Source organism: Leucoraja erinacea, chromosome 1 (assembly GCF_028641065.1).
Source record: "Leucoraja erinacea ecotype New England chromosome 1, Leri_hhj_1, whole genome shotgun sequence".
NCBI lineage: Eukaryota > Metazoa > Chordata > Chondrichthyes > Rajiformes > Rajidae > Leucoraja > Leucoraja erinaceus.
Genome location: NC_073377.1, coordinates 168,963,287 through 168,976,176, shown reverse-complemented (window position 1 = coordinate 168,976,176; position 12,890 = coordinate 168,963,287). Strand labels below are relative to the sequence as shown.

General features: G+C 37.6%; 1 protein-coding gene across 1 annotated transcript in view; it reads right to left on the bottom strand.

Moving 5' to 3' along the window:
- Window positions 1–2,268: 2,268 nt before the first annotated feature.
- Window positions 2,269–12,890, bottom strand: part of rnf150a (ring finger protein 150a) — a 68,543-nt gene continuing 57,921 nt past the window's right edge. The window contains exon 7 of the mRNA XM_055647829.1: window positions 2,269–11,457. Coding sequence (XP_055503804.1) covers window positions 11,339–11,457 — 119 coding nt within the window. The 3' untranslated portion in view covers window positions 2,269–11,338. The remainder of the gene's footprint in view (window positions 11,458–12,890) is intronic.

Here is a 12,890-nt window from a genome sequence, read left to right as displayed (position 1 = left end):
CATTAAATAAACATTCATTTGAGATTTGCCAGTTTAAATTTATTTATGTGATGAGCCCGATTACTTTATTGACAGCTTTAATTTGGTTCTGTTAATTTGCCAATACTTGAACTGAATCAGTAGGTTCTGCCAATGTACAACCTGCATAAAGGACCATACCTTGCCTCTTAAACAGAGAAAATGAAAACCAAAACATATTAAAGGCTTTCTTCGTTTCTTTCAAGATGAGCCCCGATCATTCCAAGCTCCTGAACAGCTAAATATGTAGTAATGAAGTTCAGCTGTCATCTGACAGCCACTCCTAGTTCGTTATGCAGCTCAGGATCATTTATATGGAGCAGCAGTTCCCAATGAGAATCTCAACTTTAAGAAAACCTTCCAGTTATGCATGTTAGTTCACACTAGAAAGATCACAATTCTCACAGGACTCGCATCAATGCTTTGATGAAGGCTAGTTACGTGCAACACTTATGGTGACAATCTTTGTACATCGTGCGTACGAGGATATTGCCCCCTTGTGGCAAGCAAGAAGCTACCCCACATCTGCTAAAGGTGTACTTTAGAGTATATTATTTGATTCTCAGAATTCCTTGGGCTATGTGCCTTTTAATTCCTCTTTGCTGAGACCATTTTGTTGAATCACCTCGTGTGAAAAATGGGATCTTTGAAAATCTGGTTCTCTTCCAAAGTCTAGACTTAATTCTCAAGGTCAAGGATCAAATTGTAATTATTGACACATTCCATTCACAAACATAATTATAACTGATAATGTGGAAGAGGTCACCATGTACCCAGGAGAACCAAGTTTTGGCATTCTGATAACCAGAATCAACCAAAAATCAACGATAACTATTTTTAGGAAACACAAGAGAATATCGATTGAGCTTTCCCTGTTGTAGACGTCAACATAAAATGTCTATTACAAATCCACTGTCTCCCACAACTATCTCGACTACACTTCTTGCCACCCTGCTTCCTGCAAAGACTCTACCCCTTACTCCCAATTCCTCCGTCCATGTCACATCTGCGCCAAAAATGAGGTGTCCCATACCAGGATATACGAGATGTCCTCATTCTTTATGGGGGCTCCCCTCTCCCATCATAGATGAGGCCCTCACTAGTGTCTCCTCGGTACCCTGCAGGAGACTTGTCAGAGTGAGGCAAAATGCAAATTGGAGGAACTGCATCTCATATTTTGCTTGGGTAGCTTACAACCCAGTGGTATGAATTTGATTTCTCGAACTTCAAGTAACCCCGGCATTTTTCTCTCCATCCCTCCCCCACCCATGTTGCACCAGATTCTCGTTTTCACTCGACAAACAGTTAACAATGGCCTTTATCATTGTTACTTTTTTGCATATCATTCATTCATTGTTCGATATCTCCCTACATCTGTGTCTATATCGCTCGTTTCCCTTTCCGTGACTTTCAGTGTGAAGAAGGGTCTCAACCCGAAATGTCTCCCATTCCTTCTCTTCAGAGATCCTGCCTGTCCCGAAAAGTTACTCCAGCTTTTTGTGTCTATCTTCAACATAAGAACAACCTATTGCCAGAGGAGATTCAAATTAAAATGTTCGCATCTCTCAGAAAATGGGTGGCAAAGCAGTAGAATTGCTGCCTTACAGGGACGCAGACTCGATCCCACCTACATCAATGCTGCGTGTACAGAGTTAGTAAAATCTCCTTGTGACCGCGTGGAATTTCTCCGGGTGCTCTGGTTTCCTTCCACATTCCAAAGATGTGCACGTTTGTAGGTCAATTGACGTCTATAAACTGTCCCTAGTGTGTAGGATAGTTCTCTACAGGTGATCGTTGGTCAGCATGGACTCAATGGGCAAAATGCCCAGTCTTTCTATGCTGTATCTCTAAAGTAAACTGAAGCCTATATCACAAAACTGAGGAGGTATTTTTTTAAAAAGGAAAGTACTCCACAATTCTTAACAGTGTGTTTATATTTTGTTTCCCAACACCATAATGAACCCTCTTCACAATCGCAGAATTCTCTTCATGATCACAGTAAGAAAATAACACTAATGTGATTAATAAATGGACAAACATAGTGCTCGCTTGTTATGAAAACTTCAATTAAAATTTATTGGAACCCACTGATTTTTTTTGTTAATCTTCTATAATCGCATCATCTTACCTAATACATAGGAATGCAGTAAAACATATTACGTTGTTGTTTTGTAACAAAATAACAGGCTAAAGAACATTATTTGTTCTTTTGAAGTTAACCAACCCCTTCAAACAAGCATCAAGTCAATATTCAAACATAAATGCTTTATTATTGACTGACCAACAGACCAATCCATTTTCCCCCCAGTAACATCCTTCGATGCCATATTTTTCAGAATATATAAAGTGCATTATGAAGAAACGAACATACTTCACTTCAGTAATAAGAACCCATTTTAAATAGAAAATAATTGCAGCACTATACATAAAAAGCAAATTTGAGAATAAATGCACTGTAACTAATACAACTGCTTCATATTTTAGCTTTATATTACAAAGTTTATTTGCAAGCTGTAGCATCTGGCCAAATGCCAACTAGAAAAATCTATTGTAATCACCACACAATCCATTTGCCGCTTGGATTAACGCTTAGCAAACTAAGTAATTACTTAAAACGTAGAATAGCATGGATAAAACAAAATAGATGTTTCCCACTGATGCTTCCAAGGTCAACAGCAGCATACCAGACAATAAAGTGATATACATTAAAAAAAAACCCATCTTTAAATGCAAGGCATAGTGAAACAATGAAAAACAAAGTCTCTTAGAATAATTTGACACCCCTGCTTTGCTACAGTTGAGATGCGTGGTCACAAATAACATGTGAAGGAAATCTGATGCATAGTGCCATCTCCTGGTGGGTAAAAGCAAAGACAAACGTGCTGGAGGAACTCAGCAGATCAGGTAGCATCTGTGGAGGGAAATAGACAAACAACATTACAAGCCGGGATTTCCTTCAGGCGGAAGGATCCCAATCCGACATGTAATCTGTTCATTCCTCTCCATAAATGCTACCCAACACCACTGAGTTTCAACAGCAAGTTTATTTTTGATTATGATTCCAACATCTGCAGTCTTGCCTGATGGTTAAGAACTGTGTGCCAAACAACTCTCTTATACATCACATGTCCTCACGTTGGTATGTTAACACCTCTTATAGCAGCAACCTGGCACTGAATAGCAACCTGACTCTACTTGAAAATCACTTTAGTTGGCTGGCTGAAAAGATGTGTTGAGTACAGTTCAACTACTTTTTCACTGAAACAGAATGATAATCCCTCAGTTTCAATTTTATCCGTTTACATTTTCTTCCTATTCCTGTTGAAGCATTTTTAAATTAGGCGCTCGATTGGGTTGATGATAAAGAAATATGGATTTTCTTTAAAAATCTCTACACTTGTAGACAATTGTGGAGAAGCACTGTGCATCTTTGCTATGAGCTTCTGTGGTTAATTCTGGCAACATTCATGATTTTGTGCACTGTTCTGCAAATAATTGTTTGATCAGCACTGTAATAGGACATAATGCTAACCTCTGTATCACAATTGGATTACTATTTAAGAAATAAATAGCAAGTTAAATGTGTCATCTATACCTACACATAAATGCTTCTATCAGACAGCAAAATATGCTGTGTGTGTAAACGATGCTTTTAGTACTGACAATGATGACACATTACAAATGTATCCATTCCACTTGTAAGGAATTCCAGTGAAAGATTTCATACAACATAGAAATGTAATGAAACAACAACTCAGCAGGGCTGAGGCTGATGTTAACTATTAGCTATTATTTGGCAACAGTCCAACAGTTTGGAGAAAAAGGAATACAACTTCATCACCTATTGTACACACTAAGCACAAGATGTACTGAAACCTGTGCTTTGAATTCTGTTTCATTGAATTCCATGTCTTTAAACACTGTATATTTACCTTAGAAGAAACATTTCTAACCAGGTGACTGATCTGATTTAGCCACACAAACACCACAGCCTGACTTGATCTTAGTGCATTTTAGCCTTTCAGAAAATAAGCTTTTTTGACCATTCATTTTTAATGACAATAGTTGAAATTCACCCATGTATTATATAGTGTTATGGTATTTTAAAAAGGCCAGTGATTATTTGTAGCCATAAACTGAACATTAATTTGAGATCTTGTTTAGAGTGGGGGTAATGGGGAAGTGACAGGTTTCTCCACAGTTCACTCATTACACAACAGTCACATATTGAGGCATTTAGTAGTAATATCGATATTCAAGGATATGCTCTTAAATCTTTGGTTCTTACATTGATAACATTAGTTGATACGCTAAACCGAATAATCTGTATTGTAGTTTTGAAGCATTAAACTTACTACAGTAGAGACTGATTAATGAGCAGTTTTCATGGTCCCTGTATAAATGATGTATCTGAATGAACAACATGATGAAGATGCTGTAAACACCCAGAAACTCAGACAGCAAAGGACAATCAGAGACATGGTGAGCTTTCATTAGAATGGCAAGGAGATAAAAATAACTAAAGAATTAAAGACCGAAGCAGGAGAAAGGACAAGTATGGAGATTCAAAAAACTACAGATACTGGAATCATGAGCAAAAGAAAAGTGCTGGAGGAACTCAGCAGATCGGCAGCATCTTTGGAGCGAATGGACAGGCGATGTTTCAGATTTCTGAAGGAGGATTCTAACCTGAAATGCCATCTGTCCATTTCCTTCACAGATGCTGCCTGACCTGCTGAGTTCATTCAGCAATTTGCTTTTTGTGAAAGGATAAATAAGATGGTTGATGATTGTACAGTATTTCAGAAAGATGAAAGGACAAAACTTTTTCAAGTTCAGATGAAAAATCATTGATCTTTATATTTGCATTCTTGGCTGTTCCTGGTTGACTGGAATAATGCCAGTATTTTCTGTGTTTTTGCCACAGTTCTAACATCCACACTATCTTGTGGATATGCTAAAGTATTTTTTCAGACAGAGAAATCTTTAAACTCAGGGTTACATAAATTGTATATCTTGGCATCATTAATGTTATTAAGCCAAAGCTTTTAACTTCTTTGGTCAACGAAGATCTCATATTTTCATAACGTAAATAATAAACCATTAAAGTGACATTTTGTGTGTTTCTGAGGAAATAAATGTTACTTAAAAGTTCTGAAGAAGGGTTTCAGCCTGAAACGTTGCCTATTTCCTTCGCTGCCTCACCCGCTGAGTTTCTCCAGCATTATTGTCTACCTTGTTTAAAAGGGCATTGCTTTAAATGGCAGATAAAATGTTAATCACATTTATTCAAATAGAATATTTGAAGTTAATCTATTTAACGAAATTCAAAAAGTAATGGATTACATTTACTTTTCTATACAAAGACACACCAGTAAAGTGCTAATAATTGAGACCGCTACCAATTAGTTATAATGTACAGATATTTCTTTTACATTCAAAGAAAATATGCTGTAAATGCACCTAAAATATAATCTAAACTGAACTGTTTTGGACATAACATGCAAACTATGAATTCAAAATCAATACAACAGAATAGCTACACCATTTAATGGAGTTACATTCCAGAAATCAGCCCAACATATTACATTTTCTCCCAAGTTATGCCACGGTTAGAACCTTTACCCATGTAAAGCAAAGTATGTCCAGAATACAATAAGCTGTAGTTTATGGTAAGCCACGATCTTCAAGCATTCCTTCAAAGATCAAATATATTACTTTGGGCATTCACGATAAAACCAAGAGTGTGTCACAAGAAAATAGTGGTATTTTTATACTCAACTTCTTTCCTTCTGAACTGTGACCTAATTTCTACCCAGCATATAGCCCCAACTCTCCTGTCAAAAACCCATTACATACCCACCTGGAGTCTGTCTCAGAATATCCTAGATTTCTGCTAAGATTAGGTGCAAAGCAGCACTCTGGGCCTCCATGCCACGTTACAGAGTAGTTTTTCTAAGGGAGATAACATAACAATTTAAGTATGATTATGCAGTTTGTTCAAAAGTTATTACGCTTATGGCACTGTGGTTGAATATTTTCATTTGAACTGCACTGTATTTGTATATCAAAAAGGAACATGATTTTTCTGGTAAAACTCGTGCTTACCTTAAGTACTGTCTCGAAAAAAATCTTGAAATTAACTTGATTGAGCGATTTCAAAATAAATTTCAATTGTTACGGTGACTTGAGCTACACCCAATAAATATAATGATTGTCCACATTCCCTTAATTTAGAAATGCTGTCACTGTTGTTTTTACCATGTTAAATGCAGTATACATCATTAAATGATAAGTAATATATAATATATACAATATATATATATATATATAATATGTCTATTCCACCAGAACATAATTATGTTTTCTTTTCACCACAATAACTTCAAGATGAATGAAAGTGTCTATTTTTGAAAGGGAACATACTTTACATAAGCAAAAACAATTTGCCATTTTAGTTGACTGAACAAAGCTGCTTAATGGAGTAATTCAAAAGTTTTCAAAATACTACTATTAACTGCCCTCTCTTGAGCCTGTCTCTCGTAGAAATAAAGAGTTTGTGGCATGAATGAATAAATGTACGACGTTACTTTATGATCAAGGATGTATGAAAGATAGAAGGAAAACACTAAGTGCTGGTGTAACTCAGCAGGTCAGGCAGTATCTGTCAATGGAATGGAAAGGCGATGCTTTGGGTCGGAATCTTTCTTTAGACTGATTGCAGTGGGGGGGGAGACAGCAAAAAAAAAAGAGGTGGGGGCAGGACAAAGCCTTGTGAATGATAGGTGGATACAGATGAGAGGGGTTTGATTGGCAGACAGCTGGAGAAAGTAATAAAGAAGGTAGACAAAATTGCTGGAGAAACACAGTGTGTGCGGCAGCATCTATGGAGCGAAGGGAAAAGGCAATGTTTCAGGCCAAAACCCTTCTTCAGACTGGGGTCGACCCCTTCCATTTGGATCCCTCTCTCTAGCTTTTGTCTCCTTTTCATTGCTAGCTTTTGTCAGTTACTCCAACTATCTGCCAATCAAAACCTCCTCACCTGTATCTACCTATCACTTGCCACCTCTTTTCTAACTTTCTCCCTCTACTGCAATCAGGCTGAAGGGTCCCAACTCAAAAACATTGGTCATCTATTCCCTCCACAGATGCTGCCTAACCTGCTGAGTTAGTCAAGCTCTTTGTGCTTTGCTCCAGATTCCAGCATCTGCAGTTTAGTTTAGAGATGCAGCATAGAAACAGGCCCTTGGGACCATTGAGTCTGCACCGACCACGATCATTTGTACATTAGTTCCATGTTATTCCAGTTTTACATCCTACGCACCAGGGACAATTTACAAAAGCCAATTAATCTACCAACCTGCTGGGCTTTGGAATGTGGTAGGAAACCGGAGCACCCAGAGGAAACCCACGCCTTCACAGGGAGAACGTACAAACTCCATACAGACAGCACCCGTAGTCAGGATGGAATGTGGGTTTCCAGGGCACATAGGCAGCAACTCTACTGTTACACCACTGTGCCACCCTTCCTTGTGTTTTTTTTAATAAAGATAGAAGATTCTCATCAAAGGATAAGTGTAGAAATGTTATATATAGACAGACACAATGCTGGAGTAACTCAGCCAGTCAGGCAGCATCCCTGGAGAACATGGATAGGTTTTATCTATGTTCCCCAGGGATGATGCCTGACCTGTTGAATTAGTCCAATGTTTCGAAAGCATGATTATAAACTAGTCCCTAGAAGGTCTTTATTCTTTAACTGAAATATTGCAAACAAAATAAAAAATTAAAGGCTCTAATGTTGAAGAAGGAAATCCATCTGGAATTTTAAGCTATTTGGCAGCACGGAATTTCTTGTAAAAAGCAAGTTTTGCAAATGCAATAAACCTTTGTCTCAGTATCCCTGTCATGCTGATCCCAGTGATCACCAAAATGCTTCCCAAATATCTGAGTGGAAAGGCTGTGAAAAGAGGGACACAATTAATTTGTTATAAAGGAACTGCAGATGCTGGAAAATTGAAGGTAGACAAAATTGCTGGAGAAACTCAGCGGGTGCGGCAGCATCTATGGAGCAAAGGAGATAGGTAACGTTTCGGGCTGAAACCCTTCTTCAGCCTGACACAATTTGTTGGCCATATGGTTAGATAGTTAGACACAAAATGCTGCAGTAACTCAGCGGGGCAGGCAGCATCTCTGGAGAGAAGGACTGGGCTGCTTGTCTTGTTGAGTTACTCTGGCATTTTGTGTCTACTTTCGATTGAAACCAGCATCTGCAGTTCTTTCCTACACATGGCTAGATAGACAGATATGGATGCAAGAACTCTTTACACAGAGCACCAAAATGAAAAATAAGGGCAAAATGCAATCCTAAAGATAGACACAAAAAGTTGGAGTAAGTCAGCGGGTCAGACAGCATCTCTGCAGAACAGGAATAGGTGATGTTTCGGGTCGACACTTCATCAGACTGGTTCATCTGCAATTACTGAGCCTCCACTATTCCCTCACAGACAGCAGCACTGCAAGCAATTCCAATGTCTCTTGTTTTTCATCCTATTACAAATAATCCTTTTGCTGCCTTCAACCCTCTCCTTTTCTAAATCTAAAAACAAACTATTTGAAACGTTCTGACCTAAACCATAAATGTTTTGTTGTCTGCAGGTGACATGTTTAGTATTTCAGTATTTCCTGTTTTACCATCTGGAAAATGATCACTGCCGATTAACACCTAAACTTTTTTGTCACAGGGTTGGTGCAAACGCTACAGTAAAATTTGATTAAAAAATCAATGTAAAATGATGATGCTTGTAAACTTAAAATAGAATTGTAGTTAAATTTTGAACGATAGTCAACCTGGTGAAAATTTTCTCCCTGAAATTTTAGCCACAGCAGAACAAAATTGCTTATAGCATCAAACTACAATCAAGAAATTCAAACTTGTTCAAAAATGGGAACCAATATAGAAATTTGCTATCGACAGAAGAAGAAACAAGAATGCGCAGCAGAGCATGTGACTTTATAAAAAAAAAGCATGATTATCTTCAAGAGAGGATCATCTCAAATGATTTTCTATCCTGCAGTCAGTCGCATCCCATGGTACATGGGATGAATTGAAAAGAACAGCTGACAAAGCGATAATAATGGCCATTCTGATTGATTATTCTGTCAACTTAGGACTGAAATCTCAATTTCACGCATGCCTGATTTTTTTCTCTTTCATGGGCAATTTTAACTTTGAATAAAAATCTTTTCAATTCTTTAGCCCTTTAAGTTAGCCTGAGATAAATCTTATTACCAAATATGTTTCAACTCATTTTCCATCATTTATTACCACATTCACATTTTTTAAATTATTCAAGTTCAAACTAGGGAGCAGTAGGCTCTTCATCTGCTCTGCTTGTATGTCCTCTTTATTCATTCAAATTCTATACTCAAAGGAAATAATCTTCTGCATCAAATAACGTCTCTAAACGTTTGAATGTCTTCAACTTAGTACATCATTGACTTTGCCTATATTTATACTGATCCAAGTCAAAAGATTGATCACTAGAGTGATTACAACCTCTGCAGACTATATTGAGTCAGAGAGTCATAGAGTGATACAGTGTGGAAACAGGCCCTTTGGCCCAACTTGCCCACACCAGCCAACATGTCCCAGCTACACTAGTCCCACCTACCTGCGTTTGGTCCATATCCCTCCAAACTTGTCCTATCCATGTACCTGTCTAACTGTTTCTTAAACGTTGGGATAGTCCCAGCCTCAACTACCTCCTCTGGCAACTTGTTCCTTACACCCACAACCCTTTGTGTGAAAAAGTTACCCCTCAGATTCCTATTAAATCTTTTCCCCTTCACCTTGAACCTATCCTCTGGTCCTCGATTCCCCTACTTTGGGCAAGAGATTCTGTGCATCTACCCGATCTATTCCTCTCATAACTATATGGGGGTATATAACTATATACGATAACTATATGGGGGCCACTGGAACGCACAGGGTTTTTAATTTGCTCTGAAGTATTACAATTATATATTTCTTGCGTGATATATTAAAGTCTACATGGTGAATAATCTACACATGGAACAAAAGCAGTAGTTTGAAAAAAAAAAATACCACCTCCGTCCTTTGTGGGAATTTTCTCTCCTTGTGGGCAAAACATTTAAACTTGTACTATCAATATGCTTTATAGTACTGGGTTCTTTTCTGCAAAGGAAATATCCATATGCAAAAAGGATGCTTTAGAATTGCATGACTTGAAAAGTCATTTATTCAGACAGTATAACGATCTGTAATTTTAATACATTTTCACTTGTTTTCAATGTACAAAAACCTATTATTACGATAGATGATAAGCAACAAATTCAAAGTACTTGAAATACTAGAAAATTATTTTGAAGTACAGCAATATATTCTGTAAATTCGTTTTTTGGCAGAGGTCAGTAGGTGTAAAGTATGCTGTAACACTAAAATTAATTTTGATTTCTAACTCTTAAAAGCCATTCTGGGAACAAAGCTGGTGGTTTAACCTATTTGGCCATTTACTCAGCTACTTTGTTAATGGCCATAATGTCACAGACTTGTGGGGACTGTCAAGTGTCAACCAGACACAAAAATATTCACAAATCCCAATCTACTATGAATTCATAAAAAGCAAGTGGGCTCTTAGTAGAACATTCATCCCGTCTCAATCTCCAGCAGAACATATTGCTTATGGACAACATCTCTGTACAATATTATTAGCTTTTAATGGCCAAAAACACATTAAGAAATGGCAAATGAACTTTTTTTTTTCTGCATCTACAAAGCTCCTTTTTTCCCCCCATAAACATTGCGCAAAAAAAAACTTTACTTAATGTTGCCCACCAAAAAAGCTAGTCATTCACAAGACTGCAGAACTTGGAACCAAGTTTAAAATTCAGTTCACAACTTAAAAAGCACCGACTGAATGTTTTAGTGTTGAGGCAGTGATTTCAGGAACCCTTAATCCTCATAGGATCAAACTCTGGAAAAGCAGGAGTCAGTCACAAAAATAATATGTAAAACACAGATAAATTGTTGACCATCATTGAAAATACAAAATAAAAAAAACCACAACTGTTATTTCTTCTTAGCTCAGCCACTGAACCATGTTACCAGCTTGTAAATGTAGGAATAAGGCAAGTGATAAGCTTGTGGGTTCTTTGTGAAGACATCAAATGCTATACAGTGTCTAAGGAGAAGTAAACGATTGTCGCTATTGCTCTCACAATCATTCTTGTTTGAATGTACTGGATATTTGTTGCAGTCACTCTGTGGCCTTGCCAGAACCACATCATTAAATGCTTCTCAGGATTTCACTTCCTCACAGTCATGGTCAGTAGAGAGTTCTATGTCAGAAAGTCCAACTTCAACAGCCAGAATCAGTGAGGTGTCCGAATCACTACTCACAATTGGTCCTTCACCATCTTCAGGGAAGAGAAAAGAAAGAAAAAGTGTGCGTTTAATCAACATCTTATAACTGGAATAAAATTAAACAGAAGCTTTCAGTTACAAATTACTACATTTTTCATCTGAATGATTTGGAATCTTCATTTATACTTTAATTTGAAATAAAACTTTATCTTTCCAGTCTTGAATAAAAGTATAATTGAAAAGTCTGTACTTATTAAACCAATTGATGATTTTTGCAGATTGGAAATCGTCAATTGAATTAAAGAATCCCATTAACCAAATCATTTCTCCACTATGAATCATTTCTCACCCTTGGTCAGTGAAGAGACATGTCCTACCTATATTCCATTAATATATAGTCTCACACACCACACCTTCTTAACCAAAAAAAGTGTAAGAGATGGCGAGCTACGTGAAATAGCATTTACAAAATTCTCATTAGATGACTGGCCCCAGCATTCCTAGGAATCAAATTAATAAACCGTAACTCCTATATGGAAATACAAATCCATTCAAGAGATAAAAGTTACATGGTGTACATGATCTTATCAAATACGATTCCAAACCATCACCAAGTCAACGTTGTGAAGCTAGTGGAGCTGCTACCTCACAGCTCCAGCAACCAGCTTCAATCCTGACATCCAGTACTGGCTCTGGAGTTTTCATATTGTCTCTACGACTGGTTGGGTTTCTCCACAATATTCCTGTTCCCTCCCACACCACAAAGGCAAGTAGGTTGAAGAGGTAAATTACCCTAAGTGCATACATGAGTGATATAATCTGTGGGGAGTTGAGGGAAATGTGGGGAGAATAAAATTAGATTAGTATTGGATAACAATCTGGGTGTTTTATGGTTGATATGGACCCAGTGTGTGAAAGGGTTCATTTCCATTCTTATCTCAACCATTCATCTTAATTACAGAATGAGTTGGTTTCATCTGCAAAATAGTAGAGACAAATATGATAAATGGATGTCCATCATATAGGCATGTGGCAAACTAAGGCACTGTAAAGATACCACCAATCCATTTCTGCAAAATCCTTCAAATTCACTGGAAGAATAAATGAATCAATTTCAATATTTTTTCCCCATCTAGCTTCCCAAGAAATGAGGTCGTACACTGCTCACATGCCCAACACCACACACCAAAACAAATAACACATGATGTTTTAATACAAGTCTTTGTCGAGGATAGCAAACAGACAGAGGGAAAGTTTCCATTGCAATCTCCCCAATGCCACATGGGAATCCCCAGGCTCTGAGAAGCAGGAGATAAAGCATCCCAGATTTTTCAAGCGAGAGTTAGATTTAACTCTTAGGGCTAAAGGAATCAGTGGATATGGGGAAAAAGCAGGAAGGGGGTATTGATTTTAGATGATCGGCCATGATCATATTGAATGAAGGGTTGGCTCGAAGGGCCGAATGGCCTCTCCTGCACCTATTATT